This window comes from Microchirus variegatus (assembly GCF_963457635.1).
Source record: "Microchirus variegatus genome assembly, chromosome: 13".
NCBI lineage: Eukaryota > Metazoa > Chordata > Actinopteri > Pleuronectiformes > Soleidae > Microchirus > Microchirus variegatus.
In genome coordinates, this window is record NC_139814.1 from 19212131 (window position 1) to 19232498 (window position 20368).

Sequence of the window (20368 nt, forward strand, 5' to 3'; positions counted from 1 at the left end):
CCATTTAAAATAATAATAATAAAAAAAACAATAATAGATCCGACAGATTAAAAGTAAGATACACTTCAAACATTCATGGAGATCAGAGTGTTCTCCTGGATCTTTGCTTCACTAACACCAAACAGGACCAACGCCATTAAAAAGTTGAATCCACTGCAGTGTAAACACACTCTAACAGTGTAAACAGGCTGTAACTACGTAGAAGCCAGGCCTGCAAAGCGCTGCCCAGGACTGTGTCGAGATGCTTAGGTGTCTTTTTCTGGCCGTGAAAACTGTGACACCATCACCATCACACCCTCAGTGACCTCAACCACAGCATGCAGGATCTCATCTCGTACCCAGATGGCGTTGGTGAGAAGTAAACGCTGAGACAAACACTTCTGAGGCCTCCTTTTCTAAACCTTGGCATCCCCTCAAACTGTGCACTTGTAAAAAGCTTTTCTCAGGGTAGAACCGCTCCGGCACCGCAGACCTGCAGGGAGCACAGTGCTGCTCCTCTGCTTTCTCTCCGTTTGGTAGGTGATGATTTTGTGGTCCGCGTGTGTGGAAGGTTTCGGCGTCGTTCTGTTTTAGCAGAAGATGTACAAGGACGGCAGGAGAGTGTGCCAGCTTTATAATGACAGGCTGTCTGTATAGGATTCTATTCCTAGTCACTAGTTATTTTGCTGCTTCGAGGAAGTTGGTAAAGGAGGGCGTGGAGACCAGCTGTGGGCCTTTACATGTGAAGTTAATGTATATCTCTTTTCCAGACACTGGTGCAGTCTGTTTGTGTAGCTATAGTTGTGTGCTTACACTGGCATGAGTGTAGAGAAGCTGTTTTTTGATCTACACAGGAGGGTTTATGATCTAGAAATTGTGACAGTAAATAGATGAAGCTTAAAAAAAAAACTAAAAAAAACTCATAAAACTTATTATTTAAATTTCTGATTTTTAAAAATGCAGAAATTCTGTTTTTATCTATTACTGCATGTTAGATGTGGACTGATTCATTTGTGCCGATATTTGCCATTTTTAATGATCAGCACCGGCCAATAATGTCTTATTAGCCAATTATTTAAAAAATCTGCTTTTGTTCTCTTAAACTTCTCCTAATAAGAATTCGAATTCCTCGATGGAATAGTATTAAATGGTATACTCATCGTCTCAGCGTTAACATTACACTAAAATAGTTAAATACACTCTAAAACAGTTTTAAAATGATCTTTTTAGCGTTAAAGTACGATTAAACTGTTCAATTTAACAATATTTCAATAAAATATAATATATATTTTTATTGCTACGTTTGCCAAATGTACTGTGAGTACAGTTATAAAAGTCACTGCAACAAAAACTGTCTGGAGACGTCTTAAAAGCTTGTTTAACTGTTATAATTATAGCGACAGATTATGTATTGAATTATTATCGTCATATCGATTATGTCGACATATTTATCTAAGATTCAGGCCACAAATGATGTGTGAACCACATTAGATGATAGATATTTGCATTGTCTGTTGCAATGTGTAATCTCATCTTTAAGTGTTTTAAACGACTTCTATTGTTAGCAGAGGATCTTTTATATCGCTAAACCTAATTAAACGACAGTAACTCTGGTGTTTTACACAGTCATTTTTGTTTCGAGCTGCACAGTAAACTCTTATCATTTACCACAGATGCATCAGTTTGCCTCAGACAGGTTTGTAATTTGTGCCCTCGCTCGCCGTCTCTGTCTGTCTGTCTGTCTGTCTGTCTGCCCCCTGTGGCAGCACATTACAGGGAAACACTGACCTGTCTCCTGGTCTCTGTGGTGTCAGTATCCACCCTCAGATCCAAACTGAGACTGCAAGACCACACGAAAACGCCAGCACGATACCGTTGGCAGTGCCAGTGTGGCTCACGCAGACTGGCACAGACCACATAATAAATAGGTGCGCAATAGGGGACAGCGGAGAGGATTTGGGCACATGCTGGCAGCTCCTCCTCAGCATAATGGAATGGTGCTCAGAAACCACATGAGGCCGTGTACAGTAAATGCTGGCGCCAACGTGCACTTCTAAATAAACTGCATGGACTGTTAAATTCATTAACACATGACAGAAGCAGGTAAACAAGGGACGAAGAGCTTAAACAAAAGATGGGAGTTGATTTCAGGATTGTCTCATTCAAAGTTTTCCAAATGTTAAAAGACGTCACTGATGTTGCAGGGGTGTTTCAACTCTAGGTGGGGGGCCCCTACATTGACCCTAACTGAGTAGGAGCACACTGGTGGATGTGGCTGTTATTGAGTTGAGTTTCTGATAAACATCTGATAAAATAAATGATCATCAATGGTCATCACTGCTGCTGATAATGCAAGGGTTTTGGTTGTACTGGCAATTAATCACATGGCTATATATGTGGAGTTTAAATGTGCATTAAAGTGCATTATAACTTAATTTTTCTGTAGTTTTTCTGTAGCTCTTCAAATGATCTGGCGTCGCTGACTTCAAGGTTCAGGTTTATCCTTGTACTTCCTGTTTCTGTAGTTTGTTCTATACATGGTGCAACAGCTACATGATAAACTACATCATAATTTTATGGTGTATAAATAATGTAACATCTACCAACCTCTCTCTTTTCTCTTCTTTTTTTTTTTTTTTTTACAACAGAGGGCCTCAGAATGTATTTTCTGTCTGTGTACTCAAGGCATTATAAATAAGTCGTAACTACAGAGCTCCATGTTTGAAATTATAACCTGCAGTGGTTCTTCTGGCCGCTGTGGTCAGACTGGGCGGATAAAGACGCAGCTGCTGATCGAGGAACAACTTTAGTTCATGCTCTCTGGTCACTTTGGAAATTTGATTTTGATTTGGCTTTTTGGGAATTATTAAGCGTTTCTTGAAAGAAAACTGGCAGGAGACATTGATGTACGCACACACTGTGTTAACACAATCTGTGGCTGATATTGCACGTCCCTCTCGCTCTGTGTGTCTAACAAGGTTGTCGTTGTGTAAAGGTGAGAGGTGAGGGGTCAACATGTCAGCTGGAGTGTGTGTCTGGTATTTGGCACAGCTGTATCACACACACACGCACACACACACATTGACACACACATACACACTTGTTGCACAGAGCCTCTAAGTCAAGAATTCAAGGAGAGGAAATAAAGGTTTATTTAGACCTGAGCTACCACAACTGCCCCGCCTCTGACCCAAAGCATTCTGGGATAGACTTTATAAGCTGGATGGATGGATGGATGGATATACATACTGTACTCAGAAAACATTTATTGTATGCTACATCTCATGAAGGACCTTTTTAAAATGATTAGTTAATGATTTGTTTCATTAATCAGAGAACTTAAGTTTGTGTTTCTATTATAACCTGTGTGTCAATTCACATTTATGTGTGTTGCCTCTTTAGGACCTTTGCTCTTGTCAGGACCTCTGTGTGTGTTTGTGTGTGTTGGACTCCTGAAACAAAGCTACTGTATTTAAACCTGTTGTGGCTCCATCTAGTGGCAGATGAGGGAAGTGAAAACAATCCAGACACCTCAGTGTTTCAGTGTGACATGAGAATCACACGTTTTGTATCAGGCGGTCATGAGCCAGTGGTGTGTGTGTGTGTGTGTTTGGTCAGTTGCGGTTGGTTCTGTGGAGCTGATCTGGGTTTAGAAGCGAAACAGTGACAGGATTGTTTCAGTTTTCATGAAGAAGAAGAAAAAAACATGCCACAGCTTATCATCGTTGTGTGCTTTTTGTTATATGTTATATCCCTCATCTAACAGTGTTGACTGAAAAGTTAAAGGATCAGTGTTTAAAATGTGGGTGAAATTATTTTAATTTGGCAGAAATTGAAGGTAAAATACTTAAATTCTTACATACTTACAAGTGTACAATTACCTGATTGTATAAAATGTTTCTAGTTCCTTACCCCACAATGAGCCTGTTTTATTTATATCAGGAGCTGGGTCATCTCTATGGAGGCAGCCATTTTGGAGCACCATGTTTTTCCATTCGCCGACAATGGACAAACTTTTGAGTTTTTAATGCTAAGGGATATTTACCTGTAACGTGGATCTACATGGATCTTTTACTTCAAATTGAAGAGAAAATATTTGGCTTTGAGTAAATCAAGTTCTCATCAGATCAGGTTTCACAGAAATAGATCATTTCTGATAATATGCAACATCACTGATCATTGATCATGATTGTTTTTCACAGGAAAAAGTAAACTGTATTTACTCAACTGAACTCCAGCTTCAGCCCATACCATTAATCATCCCTCCCACACTTATGTTGTAATAAATTTAGATTAACTGACAGTCAATGAACAGACAGGTGTTTGTCTTTTAATCGACAGGACTCAGGGTCAGCGTCAGAGGTTTTAACTGTAGGAGCTTCTGTAAGCTTGAGGCTGTGACTTCCCCCACGTGCCACAGAGCCTGTTTCCTGTCTTAATGACAGCAACGTTTACTTCAAAATGCCGCCGCCATCTGTGAGCGCTTATGTTCAGAGAGACCCGCCGACCGAGAAGAGGAAGAAGGTGAAAGAGAGTTTGTTTGCCCCCGCCGCAAGTCTGTTTTCCCACCTTGTCTAGTTTCATATTTTTTACTGCTCGTCTCGTGAGGTGTATGGCTGTACATTATCCTAACAGGGGCTGTGAGTGTGTGTGAGTGTGTGTGTGTGTTATTTTTGTGGGTGTGTTTTTGTCGTGATTGTGGTCCTCCAGGCAGGAAGGGCCTCGGTTGCAGATGTGAGTCGCTCGGGCAGCAGAGAACAGAGTGCCACATTGTGCTGGGACGTACTGGGGGAGCTCAGGCTGCAATCTGATCCAGTATCCTGCCATCACATAAGCACGCTGTACTGTCACTGCCTGACCCCCCCACCCAAAACACACGCACACACAGACACACACACGTCTCCTCTACCTGAACCACTCTCTCTTCTCCCTCTTTCCAGCATTTTGCAGAAACCTGAAAGTATTTTTGAAGAATTCAAAGACCTTGAAAGTCAAAATAAGCTAAATGGAACTTTGTTGTGTCCGTTTCATGTAGCATCACAATGCTGCTCAATCTAAACCCCATTTCCTTCCAGGACATGTCGTCTCTGTCTTTCCCTCGTCCTCCTTTTCACCTCCTTCGTCCTCTTTCTCACTCTGTTGTAGAGTGATGTGGTGGAGACACACAGTGATGGTGTCATATTAACGCACCGTTTGCTCTGTCTGGGTAAATATTACCATGTGTGGGCCCGTTTGTTTGGTCATTCTGGGTGTCACCTAAACAAAAGTGCCAAAAAAAAAACACAAGGCCGAATATGTGAACGCACCAAAACTTACTTCTTAAAGGAGTATTTTAGTGTATTTAAATTATTAAATAAAAGGACATGAGCGATTGACTGTGGATCAGTGTGTCTGATAAGAAGCCACAGATCTTTAGGGAGGAGGGATCTGTTACTCAGCCTGAGTCAGTCTTGTACTTCTTTGTAACATCATAGCTGTTAATGAAGTATTTGTGCTGATGCAGTTACCACCTAACTATAACTAGGCAGAGATTTGCTGCCGTCACATGATGGTAATGGCAGACATCTTTCTTTGCTTGTGTTTAGTGAAACCACAGCAGGTTTTCCTTTTCTTTTTTGAATATCCAATACAGTATTTTTTTGCCAGCATCAGACTGGTATTGTATTGTCTTATCCCTACAAATTATGACATGTGTCAGTTTGTGGTCATTCTTCATAAATATCAGATGTAAAGCTGCAGTCACTGCATCACTTGAGTCTCATTTGGAGGAGGGCCTGAGCCCCTCCCACCTTCATTTGCTATAGATTTTCTTTTTTAATCTGAAACTTTTCCCTTTTTTAGTTTACGGTGCAGCATAAGCAGTTGTTGCCAATATTAGGATAGCAACATTTCCTCTGAGGGGACATTTTCATGCAGATGCTAGAACAGCCAATAGGAGGCGCCCACTCTCCCACTGAACTGCTCTGTTATTGGTCAAAATCTCCCATCAAAGGCCAGATGTCATCAAGGCCTGAAACAGAGTGTAGAGCAGCAGAAGTCCACTTCTCTCTCAAATCACTTGGTTTACATTATGATGAAACACTTTTATGGTATTATTTTTTGTTTATGTTTTAGACACCTCTCACTCCCCCCTGTTCCAGCTGGTCACATATTTAGCAATAGTGGTAAAGATATCCCTCTTGTACCAATCTGGTTATTTCCCCTGCAGTTACATGCTCTACTGTGCTTTTCAAACATGCTGAGGTCGGCAAAATGACAACATTTCTGTTTATATGTGAAGCTTTCAAACGTGTCACTTTATAGCTTTCATCCAGGGAGGGCTGGGTCTTAATCTTTTCATCCGCGCTGTAGTTTGTAAACTGAGCTATGAATCACTGCCGTCATTGCACGAGTTAATTGTGAGAAGTGCCACAGCAGGAATGGATTTAAGTGAATTTAATTGGCCGTTAACAGCAAACTTAGCTCTCTGGTGCACCTCAAACACAGGAAGACTGAGGGAGGATGTGTGAGTTTTGGAAAACTGGGTGATGGTGAAGGCCCATCACGACGTCTGGTTGAATTAGACAATATATGATTTTATAGCAAGAAGTGTTTTCTCAGTTTACTCACAAAAATGTTACTGAATCGACACTAGAGGCAGAATACCCTCTGCACTGGCCAGCCGTCCATCACCGCACCGACACGCAACCATTCGCACACTCACATTCACACGTTCAGTCAGTTTAGAGTCTCTAATTAAGCTGACCTCAATCTGTATGTCTCTGGACTGTGGGAGGAAGCTGGAGTATGCAGAGTAAACCCACACACAGACACACACAGACAGTGAGACTTCACACAGAGAGGCCCTCGGTCAGAGTGGGATTCAAACCAAGAACCTTGTCGCTGTGTGGAACCGTTGCTCGCCATGCAACCAATCATTATCTCACTCGGCACAGAGCAGTGTGACATTTTAAAAACAACACACAGGCTTACTGAGCTTAAACTTTGACCTTTGCCACAGCAGTCTGCTGCATTCTATACAATAACCACCATGTTTACCTAAACTGAATCTTGCAATCATAGTGTCATATTATTTAAAACCTTTGGTGCTGAAATTATTGCTGACCCAAATGTTGGTTTATTTTACTCCCTAATTGTTTTCATTTTAAAATGTCTCAGTTATTTTTTTGTGTGTGTTTTTTTATATGTACTTACTCTTTACTTTAATTTCAATGTTATTTGACTTGTATTTATGTGTTTGAAATTGAAAGAAATAGGTTAACTGCAAGTTATATGAACTGTGAACTCAGATTGTTTTCCCCTCTGCCTCTGAATTTAATTACAGAACAAGATAAATTGATTTACTGTGCAGGAAATTTTCTATTGCAACATGTGAGATAAAATTCTAGTCTTCAGCCATCTTTAAGTTTAACTACTCGCATATTCTTATAACCAGACCTGGTGTGCAGCCATAACTTACAATAAGACACAAACTACACAAACTGGGCAACCTTTCCAGGTATCTGGACCTGATCCTCTATCCCAAGGCAGACTAACTATATGTACCAGACCTGGCATGCTGCTCGCCAGAATCTGTGATGAAGCCTCATTCTTCAGATAACAGGCCTTGTCTTGGTTCTCCTCGGATTAGAGCTGTCTACAAGAAAATCTTTCAACTTAGCTCATCACTGACTCCAGAGGTTCCATCATTGGTCATCTCACCTGATAATCAAAAATCTCCGTAACATAGCACATGGAGGGAATCCATGTCCGGTTATTAGAGCAACAAAAAAGAAACCACAGAGCAGACTGAGGTTGGAGGAGTGAAACTAGACGTGTGATATGAGAGACTATAGTGTCATAGTGTCCATATCTGTAGATACTGTGTAAATACTGTGTGTTTGGATTCCTGCTTTTGTGCGTGTGTCAGGTTAAACTGTGAAATGATGGCGTGCCCTCGAACATTCGCCCCGACTCAGTCAGCACTATCATGTCAACAGCCACTTGTTTCAGCAGCTTGATAAATGTGAGCAGAAAAGCGTCCACTGTCTGGACTCCAATTCAAACTGAGACGTACTGTGCCTGCGCTGCTGCAGCTCGTATGTGGCTTGGCCTGACGCCCGCTCGCTCTGGCACAGTGCTGCTTTCTTAAACTATATACCTTAATGTACAGTGTAGCCATTGTGGACATCATCCATACCTGCTTCATGTCACTTCAGTGCTGAGAACATTCACGGTAAATATTTTGTAAAGTTTGGTCAGGTTTGCAGCAGCAAAGAATGTCACTGAAGTGCAAGATATTCAGGATCATAGACGTCAGACCTTATGAAAGGTTGTTGCAGTTCAATAAATAATGTATTTTCTTCACATTTCTTCTGACAAATGTAAACTGTCACACAGCAGAATACTCTGTCCATTAAAGCAGGACTCACACTGAGATATTGTCCCTCAGGGCCATATAAATATGCATACTTTACAATATTTCACTCGCAACTCATCTGTCCTAATCATTTCCTTGTTTTAGATAAATATTTCCTCTACTGACAAGTCTCCTCTCTTGCCTCCTGTCACTTCAGACCCAGTGGATGTGTTGCGGGCTCTCCAGGTTCCCTCTCTCCCTGAGGGCGTGAAGAAAGTCCCAGGTTTCTGCACATCCCGCCGCTCCAGCAGCCCCGATCATGCTTACCGCATCTCCAAGAAGGCCCAGATCTCCGCCCCCACCAAGCAGCTCTTCTCAGGTACGTTTCAAGTGCACCCGACATCCCGCTCATTTAGCTTCTGGAGAGATTTGTTCTTTCATTTCCCATAAGTTATTATCAAGTGTAATCTAACAAGTGATTTTTATTGCGCTCATAACTCATACTGTAGACCTGATAAGAGACCTTTTTTTTATTTGGCCGAGAGTCATCAAACATGTTTAAGATTCATAATTTAAAATGAGTAAACTTTTTTTTAACATTTACATTTTACTACATGCTCCTTCATTCTACACCATATTCAATATATTTTCTAACTCGTTGGTATGAACCTGCAAGGATGTCATTTTTAAAGTAGGTCGTAGATCAGACTTTTATTTTGGGGAAAATGTATATATTGTGTGTGAAACCAGAATTTCTAGTTTTTGGACTGGCGTTATAAGCTATGATGAACTTTAAAAGCTTTTTTTTTAGAATGGAGTGGACACATCCATGTGTAATAAGTATTCTTTGTATTAATGTAGCACTTTTCTTAACTCAGTTCACTTTACATTACAGTTGTGACGTGCATCCATGTTCATACATTGCATTAACAGCCTTAATAAACTGACTTAATATCTAATGATTATGATTAATTCCATATAGTGCAGAAACACATAATTATGACTGCAGGTTTCTGTTTATGTGTGGGTGTATTTTAAACGGAGCTCTCTGGAGTTAAGTGAAGCTTGTGGGTGCTATGCTAGATAGCTTGTGGATATAAAGTATAATTATGTGTGTTGCGCAGGCAGCGGCAGAGTTAAACTGTGGGAGAGCCATAACAAATTAAGTTTAGGATACTGCGTGTGACACCCTGGAGTGAGGTGAGAAATGAGAACATAGCACTTATGTGGTTGAGAAGAAATCCTCAAAAGTCAAAGCTGATTTTTAGCTCATTTTCTGAGGTTAGTCTTCCCTCTATAGCTGTGCCCACCTGTTATTATGTGTCTGTAGACCAGCTTCCCAGGGCACTATAGTCTGATATTGTATAATCACTTAATCCTGACACTGATCTCTCACTTCAAACACTTTACAGAGAAAGTGTGACTTGTTTGAATTGTACCAGTGAGGGAAAAGACTCTTAAAATAGTAAAATAATAACCTTGTATGGTGTAGAATATGGTGTTTTAAGAATATATTCACTGCTTTTCTGAATCGCTTTCTGAGTCGCTTTGTAAAGCTCTCACTCCTGACACCAAAGTCCACAGACAAAAATCCCTGATTTTACATCATGGCACACAGGATATGTTGATACACAACTTATTTTTTGACTATGCTGGATGGAATTTCTCATTCAGATTTACCACAATGACTGTTTTACAAACTACAGAGGGTTTGCCTCCCTGACTTCCATTGATAAATAAATGTTCTGGAACAAGCACCCTCCATTTCCTTTTTCTGAGATTGTCTCTCTCGTTCCTCATCCACAGGTCGTTTCCCAGAGAATTTCTCCCTCATGGCTCTGGTTAAGGCCCAGTCAGGTCTGCAGGCCTTCCTCCTCTCCATCTACAGTGAGCAGGGCATCCAGCAGCTGGGCATTGAACTGGGACGCTCACCTGTTTTCCTGTACGAGGATCAGAACGGCAAACCAGCTCCCGAGGACTACCCACTGTTCAAAGGCGTCAACCTGGCTGATGGCAAGTCAGTAACCAGCGACAACCAGTTTGTGACTGGTTGAGATAACACAGTTCGGGGTCAAGGTTGTTTTGACATTTTTGAATGGGGTCTGTGGTCACTTTATACATTTATTCGCCTTCGCTTTCCTCCTCCCTGTCTCTAGGTGGCATCGCATCGCCATCTCTGTTTCCAAGAAAAACGTGACACTGCTGCTCGACTGCAAGAAGAAGATGACTCGCCCTCTTACCCGAGGCAACAACGCTGTAGTCGACACCAACGGCATAACTGTGTTCGGAGCCCGTCTGCTTGATGAGGAGGTTTTCCAGGTGAGGAATTTGAAGAACAGAAACAACCACAGAAAAAACTGTGGCACGAAAGCTGAAGAGTTGAAGTGTTGGTACCTTCTGCTCAGCGGCGTCTCAAGCAACTTTGATGGCTACAGGCAAAAGGGACCTGAGGAGATCTGCATCTACCTTATATTTTTCTCTTTTCAGCCTCTTTGCGTTGTATTTGCATTCTTATTTGACTCTCTGAAGAATAAGTATGCTTCATAGTTGACATGATTTTTGTGCTTTGACATTTTGAAGCAGAAAGCTACAAGGACAGGGTCTGCCACTTGAAAATATCAACTCTGTTATCTATGATTTCCCACTGTCAACCTGATGTTGTTTCTTTCACAGGGAGATATCCAGCAACTGCTGATCGCCTCCAACCCCCAGGCTGCTTATGACTTCTGTGAACACTACAGCCCAGACTGTGACTCCCCTCTGCCCAAGACCCAGGCTCAGGACCCCAACACATACGTGAGTAACTTCACCACAACACGAGTTCATACACAGACGTACACAATACGATACGATACAACTTTATTATCAGTTTTCACTGAAATTCATTTTTGCAGTTCAAAAGAAAATAAACATCTCCTGTAGCCTGTATAAGTCACTCAGAGTATTTAAAGAATTCTCACAGCACAAACCACTGCATAGCATCATTTACAACCTGTTGGCATATGCTTCAGTAAAGCAGACACAAACTGAATCAGTGGACTTTAATTTCCTTTTCTGTGGCACTTTTGGCAAATTATTTACTTGGAGAAAAAGATATTGAGAAAATATATGGAGAATAATATTGTAATAATATTGTGGATAGTCACAGTTGTCATTGAGGATAAAGGTCCTGTAATGATTCCCCTCACTGTGCCTGCTTTCCTCTTATGTGGTGTCTGCAAACTCCATACGATTTATATGTATTTAAAATAAAAATGTGTTTAGCGAGCAATGAAAGGCCACATTAATTACAGGAAGGTCCACAGGTTCAGTTTTCTAACAAACGTCATCTGATAGTCATCAAAGTGCTGCTCTCCCTCTCTGTCTTCCTCGCACATCCCCATCATCAGCAACAGTTTGTATCCATCCACTTTCCTCCTCAGTCTGTGTGTCCCTCGGGTAACTACACTTTTACAGACAGACATTATTTCATTTACCATCACATAAGCCTGAAATGTAAGCAGCAGTGGATTAGCTGTTGTTGTTTTTCTGCTCTACTGCAATGGAACACAGAAAGGTAGGGGAAAGCGGATGATACAAGCCAACATCAGTGTCCTACCCAATTCTTCCCACGGACGGAAGAAAGAGAATTTGTTCATTGCATAAAACTCATAAATTCTGATTGGTTTTCTGGTTTTAAATTGAGAAATATAATGAGATATTGGCATAAAGATGGCTGAAGGTGGAGCCTCTTTGCTTACTGAGACTGGTCTGTGCACATTATAAGCTTTGCAAGCTCTCACTCATTCCCGTTTTCTCTCAGTGCAATAGTGGCATTTGGAAGTTGCAACACCAACATTTACAGCAGGGAGTGATTCTCATCTGCATTCATTCATTCAAAGTACATGATCTCTGTTTCAGTGATCATGTCAGAGCTTCAGTCCATACAAATTGCCAAGACGCTGCACAGAGATCCAACACTTTGCGTCCCAAACCCTGTCATGTTGATGCTGTTCAGATGATTCCTTTCTGAATGAATATAAATCGCTGTGGTTTTATTCATTAGCTTCATCCTTATACTTTATGCTTACTTCTCTCATTCATCAAGGTTGTCTGTGTGTGTGGACATTTAAACATTTAAACATTTAAACAACAACACATTTTAACCAGCAGCACAGACTCCTTCTAATGAATGGAAAAAAAAACCCTTTGCATTTTGTCACCATGTTTTATGTCTTACCCTCTTGCTGCTTTGCCCTTCATTCACCCCTTCTCTTCTTGACCTGAATTCACCCCCCTGTGGCCTCTGTCCCTCTCCTCTCCTCCCCTTCCAATATCCCTCCTCTGCCTCTTCTTCTCTCTGCCAAACCATGACTCCTTCCATCCTTCCTATCTTTCAATTCCTCCATCCCTCCACCTCTCTCAGTACTTTGATGAGGAGCAGGATGACCATGAATACCCCTATTATTATGAGGAAACAACTGGCGTTCCCTCCCCCTCTGCGTCCCCCTCTCCCCAACCTGGGGCCCCCAATCTGCAGGTAAAGAGGGAGCAAGAGAGGGAAAACATGAGCTGGGAGGAATGGAGAATGAGAGAGAGAGAGGGATCACAGCAATAACTTAATTTAATTTAGACATACTGTAGTTTTCATGAAATTCGATTGTCAACTTAATTTACATTGCATATTACTTCCAGTGTTTGTGTAAAAGCCTTCATTTTCAAGTTTAGCGCAACATAACATTCCTCTCTCATCCCTCATCACTCCATATCTCCCTCGTTTTAATCACCTTTTCTTGAATCCACATTGGTCCACCTTGTTTCCAACACCTCCGTCACACAGGATTAACTGTGCTCCTTGTGATTTTTGTCATTTACATGTTGTCCAATGTGTGTATGTGTGTTCAGATGTGGCCAAGTGGGGGCACTAGGGTGGTGTAGGTGCAGCTGTGGTGACACACAAACATGCAATTTTTTTTTTTTTTTTTTAAATGTTCCCACATTCCGTTCAACTCAGTTTCCCGATATTTACTCTTACTTTTTGTGTCAAATCAGAAATAGGAAACTTTCTACCAAAAGTATGTGTATGTGCAGGTATTGAGTGGAATAGCCAATAGGAGGCGTCCTCTTTCTGAAATACCCTGAAAGTGAAGGAGCAAAGGTCTAGATCATTCTCAGATCACTTGATTAACCTTAGGTCATCATCAGAAGTATTCTCCCTACTCCAGCTTTAATATCAACATCATCCGTCAAGCTCATTAATTCAAATGATGATTGAGTGCAGAGAATATGCAAATACAGGTCACTCACACACACGCTGCATGGTCGTTTATAACAGATGCCAAACTTTTGGTTTCATAAAAAGAAAACCTACAGATACATTTGTGATACTTTCTGACCAGGGCATGTGTCTTTGTTGTTTTGTTACTTGCATGTTTTCCTAAATGTCTTGGAGAATGTCTCCGCATGCGTCATCAGTTTTCCTGTCAACATGCACATGTTTTTGTGTTGGTAAATGAATTCATGGTTGTGCATCTGACCTTTGTATGGCATATGTGACATACATTTATGTACACAGTGTGTATCCTTAGTCACTTCCTCTTCATTTATATTTCTATATTGTATATGTTTTGTATCTATAGCACTTGTCTATTTTATAAGGGTGCAGTTTTTTGTTTACAGTGGTAGTTTGCATGTATTTTCACTGTAACAGTTATTATTCCTTTTGTGATTTTATGTGACTAACATGCATTTGCAAACAAGCCTGGCCTCTCTTGTGCATGGCTTAATAACTGCAAACATACTCAACTGTGTGTTTGTGCATCTGTATAGTGTGTGTGTGTGTGTTTATGTGTGTGTGTGAGTTCAGCACCAGCTTCACCTGACCAGTCACACCCTCAGTGCCTCTGCCAAAACCACAGGCTCCAGTTCTACTTAGCACAAAGATGCTGCTTTGTCATTTAATAGTGGGAATGGCATTACTGGAGAGATCAGCAACAAGTACTCCAAATGATATGATCTTAAACATGTATACATTTTATTTTGAATTATAGTATTTTTAGTTGTATTTTTGTAAAAAGCTACATGAATCATTTGCTGTATCCAGTAATGCCTGTACAGTCTCAGATAATCATCCAAGCCTTCGCCATCTTTATGTCATTGTTTCTCAAAACATCCACTCTTGTCTTTCTCTCCTTCTGTCCATCCCTTGTTTGTGCTTCTCACCCCCATCCCAACCCCTCTGTGTATCTCTGTTTCCCTCCATTCTCTCTCTTTTTGTCTTTGTCAATATGCACTTTAACATACATGTCAACCAATCAATAATCACGGATATTAGAAGAAGCCGCTCAATGGAAAATCTGCCCCCACTAAAGCCACACCTGTCAAACCTAAGCCCACTCCACCTAGGCCAGCCAAGACTGGATCGTACAAACTTGTGGTCAAGCCACCAATGCCTACCAAAGCCTCAAAGTCCACCGCAGCGAAGTTATCTAAAACAAAGCCCACTGCAGTAGAGATCCTCTTGTCGAAGATCAAGCCAACTGCAGCAGCTAAATCCAAGTCCACAGCTGCCCCAGCTAAGAATGGTAATGGTAAAGCGGCTGCTGAGAAGAAAGCAAGCGGTTCCGCTAAAGCCAATGGCAATGGCAAAGCTGAGGCTAAACCTACAGCTCAGGTCAAGGTTAACGGCAATGCCAAGGTTGTAATTGAGAAGAAGCTCATTAGTAATGGAAAATCCTCAGCAGAAAAGAAAGCCAATGGAAATGCTAAAGCAACTGTTGTGCCTAAGACTAAAGGAAATGGAAATGGCAAATCCTCAGCTGAGAAGAAAGCTAATGGGGAGATTAAAGTTAACGCCAAAGCTGACAAAGGCAACGGAAAGGTTATCTCTGTGGTAGAGAAGAAAGGCATTAGTAATGGTGCTGCAAATCAGGCAAAAACCACTACGAAATCAAAGACTGAGACAGTTGTCAAAGTACAAAAGATAGAAAAGACTGTGGTCAGTGCAACTAAAGCAACTGCCAAAGCAGGGGCTACCAAAGCACCTAAACCCACAAAGGCGTCAAAACCTGAACCCACAAAAGCGGCAAAGGCTGCGGCTACCAAAGCTCAAGCAGCGAAAGTCAAGACAGAGGTCACCAAGGTTAAGACGGTGGTCACAAAAGTCCCTCTGGTCAAATCCACAACAAGCAAAGTAGTGAAGAATGTGGTCGAAAAGTTTACCGTCGCTAAGAAGGCAGCCACAAGTCCTGCCCCTGTCCGACCCACTCCACCCAGACCCACGAAATCCAAGGTGATGTTGGACATTAATGTCAAATCCCAGCACAAACCCTTCCCACCATTTGGCAAGTCGGTGCTGAGTGGAACCGTCGTCCCAGCGAAGAAAAATACCAACGGTTATCAACAGGTACATCAGGAGGGCTCATATTTGAGTCAGAATGTCCAGATCAGTATGTCCCATCTGTCCCATGTGGTCACCAGCTCTTTCCACCATTGAAGGTCTGCAACAATGTTTGTATAGAAGTCATTCTTGTTCATTTAGTTTCATTAATCATTTGAAGGGGGGGTCTTTTGATGAAAACTATAGTTTGGTCTTTCAATAAGTGGCTGGTGGTGCACATTTTGATGCAGTCCCTCAGTGGTGGACAATCTGGTCTTCAGAATGGAGGCTGATTCATACCAAGCTGGACAACTTCTCTGTTTATGTATCATATGATCTTCACGATCACTCCAACTGCTCCGTATGATATGATACAGCAGCATGGCTAATTGTACAGTTTTGCTGTTCTTTATTTCACTTCATGTTCCTACCTTCGAGCTGATGAAACTGGATCTCCAAACCAGAATTCCATACTCCCATTGTGCTCCATCTTTCTTTTTGGGCCAAGAACCAGTCAAATGAATGAGCATGGATTGCTATGGCACAGAAATGCAAATACTATCACATTTTACACATGTGCAAAACAACAGCACTCCCCTGTCACTCTGTCATTGTCTCTCTCTCTTTGTTTTACTTTTTTTTAAAGTACCTGTGTTTTCTCTCTGACTCTTGTCACCCTGTTGTATTTATGCTTCAAATATGAAAAGAAATCAGCCTCACAGAAACTAATAATTCACTTCAGTTTAATTCGTTGTGCAGCCTGCGACAGTGATATTTTGAGGTTTATGGTCATTAATGGGGTCTGGGAACTTGAGTACAGTATATACTGATCTTTTAAATTAATTGAATTAGGTTCTGTGAGGCTGTTGATTTGGGTTGTTTGTCTGTTTCCTGGTCTTGGGTGAAACTAGACATCCAAAAACATCACGTTATGATGTGATGGTTTTACCTTAAAGGGATGGATAGAGGCTTATATAAGAGCCGACTTCACCATTTCATTAATCTTGGGCTTGTGGACTTTTTTAAAAAAATGGTTCAACAACACAGAAAAGAAATCTCAGTGACGTACTGTATGTAATCTCAACGACTCCCTAAATCTCACATAAGGTAGTGAGATTTATAGTCTCAGAGATTCTGTAACTGAAATTTCTTTTCTAAAATGGATCTTTGCAACTTTAAAAATGCGAGTTGCCAGTCAACGTCTATCTGCGTCTGGCAACCGCAGTTTTACAACGTGTTCCATTTTCTTCTTTTAACTCGTCATTGCCCACAAGCAGACTTTGAACTAACCAAGCTGTTTCCGATCAAATCTGCTTACTTCCTCCCTGCTCCCCACTTCCTGTCAACTTGACCAATCAGGATGTAGACACTGAATATACCGAGGCTGGCCACACCGCTACAGAGACTGATTATTACTATGAGGAGACGGTCCCACTGCCAGAGGGTGAGGTGATTGGACATGAAGAGATCCCTGTGCAGGTAAAAAGAAAATGACACACTGAGCAGTGACACAGGTGACATAGTCAAAGAAGACCAACAGTAATATGTGTGTGGTGGTGAGCCCAGTCTTTACTTTCACCAAGTAGTCTTAGTTCTGTCTCTGTTCTAAACCCACATCACTGTTTTGTTGGCACCGACGCCACATGACATAAGATTAACCCTCTATCAAAAGAGAATGCACCACATTCATCTGCATATACAACACTGTCAAACATTTTCACGTGCCACTCACCTTTTTTCCTAACAACAAGATTCCTCTTTTGTTCTTATGACCAGATCCTGAGTTTGGATCTGGTCATAAAAACAAAAATCTTGATAAAAAAGGCGGGAGTTCACATGGGATTATTTGATGGACAGTTTTAACCACTGCAACGACTGTAGGTGAATGTAATGCACTGTCATTTGAGATTAACAATGTAAATAACTGAACTGGAGCATAAAGAACTGGATTCTCACAGTTCTGATTCAACACACAGTTCACTTATTTTGACAATAACATGTATTGTCGTAATCACCATTTAAAGTACATTAGCTGACTTTGATGACTGGTTTTGTTTCCATTCAGGCTTTATGGTGCATTTCAGCAACAAATATACTCATTATTTATATATTTATTATGTGTTGATCCACATGTTTTCGTGTATTATTGTTTTTCATAAGAGATTACTGCACATTGTTATTCCACTGGATTCAATTATTCTTAACCATGGTAAGTAAATTAGACAATAACATAGTTTTTGCTTTGCATAGCTTAGCTCATAGCAGCAGCTTGTTTTCACTAAGTGTTTCATGTCAGCTGTGTGCTTTGTCAACCAAATTCTTACAGCACTTTACAGATTTTGAGAAACTATTTAGTGACAGGTCATTACACACAAGCTGATGGTGATATACTTTGATGGAAACACATACAATTATCAGATTATTTGAATTAGATGTGAAGTCAGAGGATATAACTGCTTATCAGAGAGAAAAATGTACTAATATTACAGTAAAAGAGACTGATGGAGTCTCCTGAGTGTGTCAGATGTCTTTTTGCTTTTTGTCGTATGTCATTGTTTATTATTCTAAGGTAAGACTCACTTCTATCTACATATCTCTTCCACTCCCCGTCTGTATTTCTCTATACTTTACTAACACTTTCCCTTCATACATACTTCACCCTCCACCTTCCCTCTCCTCCTTCCTCCCTTTCCTTGATTCATCCTCTCTTCGCCCTCCATCCACACTATCACGCCTTTGATAAACCCAAAACAGCCCCAGGTGGAGCCTCATTTGGTGGGAGAGGAGGTAGATGCCACCAAGGCTGGCGGTGCAGGCGAGGAGGTCTTCACTGAGGAGTATGTGACCGGGGACGTGGGCCTCAAGGAATACGACTATTCCTACAGGGACTACAGTGAGCCGTTAGCGGAGACTGGAGAGATCGATGCCCACATGGGCCCCGCCCTGTCCGCTGTGACAGACGAGGGAGGCGTAAGTTGTTTTTGCTTCAGAGGCAAAAAAAATCAATTTCAACCAACTGAAAATGTTTGAGTTTGCCATCCTTTAAAGACATTTTGAGATCAACATTAAAAAGAGTAATATATTCATTACTTATTGCACCAGTTCACCTTCGTACTCATGGTGGTAATTAATTGATTATTGATTCATTCATTAATCCCCAACATTTTTAATAATCAAATTAGCAGTTTAAAGGTGCATTATGTAATAAATCTAAAGCAACTGGCCATAAAATCCTCCTAATATGTCACAGAGACTCAGGAATAATGTTCATATAACAAACTGAACTCCAAAGACTCACAATGAAAACATTTTTTTTTACATTTTTTATGTTTATATTTTGAAATCATGTTTTGGCATGTGGCGCCACCTACCACATCTACCAATCATTGTATAGTAGAGTCTTGGCTGCCAGTTACGTCTGAGCTACAATGGCAGAGAAAACTAAACCTAAAAGACCTCTGTAATTTGAGTGTAGTAACCGTTTTTGGCCACATTCTTACATATGGCGCCCATATTTTCTTTAATAAATGATATTCTAATTCTTCTACAACAAAAAAAAACATAAAAATGTTAAAATATCTTTGATCTCTGGAAAAACAAGACAATAATGTAATTGTTTTGAGGTTTAGGAAACAAAGCAATTAACTAACACAGTTGTATTTGTTTCATTGATTTATGAATTTGATTTGGTTTAATTTACCTACCATTGTGAAATGTAAGTTACTTTACAAATACAGATTCAAATTGACTCCAGACAAACTCAATCAATCACAGAGAAATCTGTATTTGACTGCTTTTCAAGTACAGCTTGGTTGAAACTGGTTTTATTATTTACGTTGTATAACACAGGAGTTCAGGTAGAAAAGCTATTACCATGGTACAAGCTACTTACACTGCATAAAGAGGTTTTATGAAGCGCACCAGGCCACTGCTTGCTGCATCTCGTAAGTAAGAGATAAGCGGCATCATTGTAGATACCACTTATCTCTATATATAGCTTCATTTCGAGCTGCTGAGCCCAGATGATTTTCTTTATTTTACAGAAAAAAATTAATGGACCAAAAGTATGGGGAGCTAATCCTTGTGCTTTTTTCACAAAAAGTGTGTGATACAATGTGGGAGATTTAAGTGTTGTATACAGTGGCTGTGTGTACACGTCTCTGTACTGACTGTGCTGTGTTGTTGGCCACATGTGTGTTTTCCTCAGGCTGCCATCAGAGGCCAGAAAGGAGAGAAAGGCGACCCTGCAGTCTTGGAGCCTGTAAGTTACTGAATTGTCTTTAATATTGATTGTGTTTGATTCAAGGCTAATAAAGGATAATTTAGCTGTATTCATTTCTTTGACCGGCTGTCAATCACTGAATATAACTAATAGTACATCCCAGTTCCAGTGAGTCAGAACTGCGAATTAATTCACAACTGAATTATGTGTATCAGTTTTCACAGAACACAGATTAACAACTGCTAAATCAGTGGTTAATGTTGACATTAGCTTAAGTTAGCTATGTTTCCATGCTAGCTTTGGTCATGTTTGCATTTTAGCTAGCCTTACGGATTAGTAAGTTTGATTAAAACATTACATAAAAACACCATTACAGCATATCCAAAGATATGAAATGTATTAGTCTGAACAAGGTGTGAACTTATAATTACAACTTCAGGAGTCATTCCATTTCAATTAAATATTCTTACTC

The 20368-nt window shown here is 40.7% G+C and overlaps 1 protein-coding gene across 1 annotated transcript in view; it reads left to right on the forward strand.

The window, feature by feature from the left end:
* col11a2 (collagen, type XI, alpha 2) overlaps window positions 1–20368 on the forward strand; it is a gene marked incomplete at both ends in the record, with an annotated part of 38581 nt that overhangs the window by 3257 nt on the left and 14956 nt on the right. Inside the window, 9 exons of the mRNA XM_083899547.1 lie at window positions 8535–8696; window positions 10124–10334; window positions 10474–10636; window positions 10991–11113; window positions 12723–12836; window positions 14631–15701; window positions 17034–17153; window positions 18429–18644; window positions 19882–19935. Coding sequence (XP_083755673.1) covers window positions 8535–8696; window positions 10124–10334; window positions 10474–10636; window positions 10991–11113; window positions 12723–12836; window positions 14631–15701; window positions 17034–17153; window positions 18429–18644; window positions 19882–19935 — 2234 coding nt within the window. The remainder of the gene's footprint in view (window positions 1–8534; window positions 8697–10123; window positions 10335–10473; window positions 10637–10990; window positions 11114–12722; window positions 12837–14630; window positions 15702–17033; window positions 17154–18428; window positions 18645–19881; window positions 19936–20368) is intronic.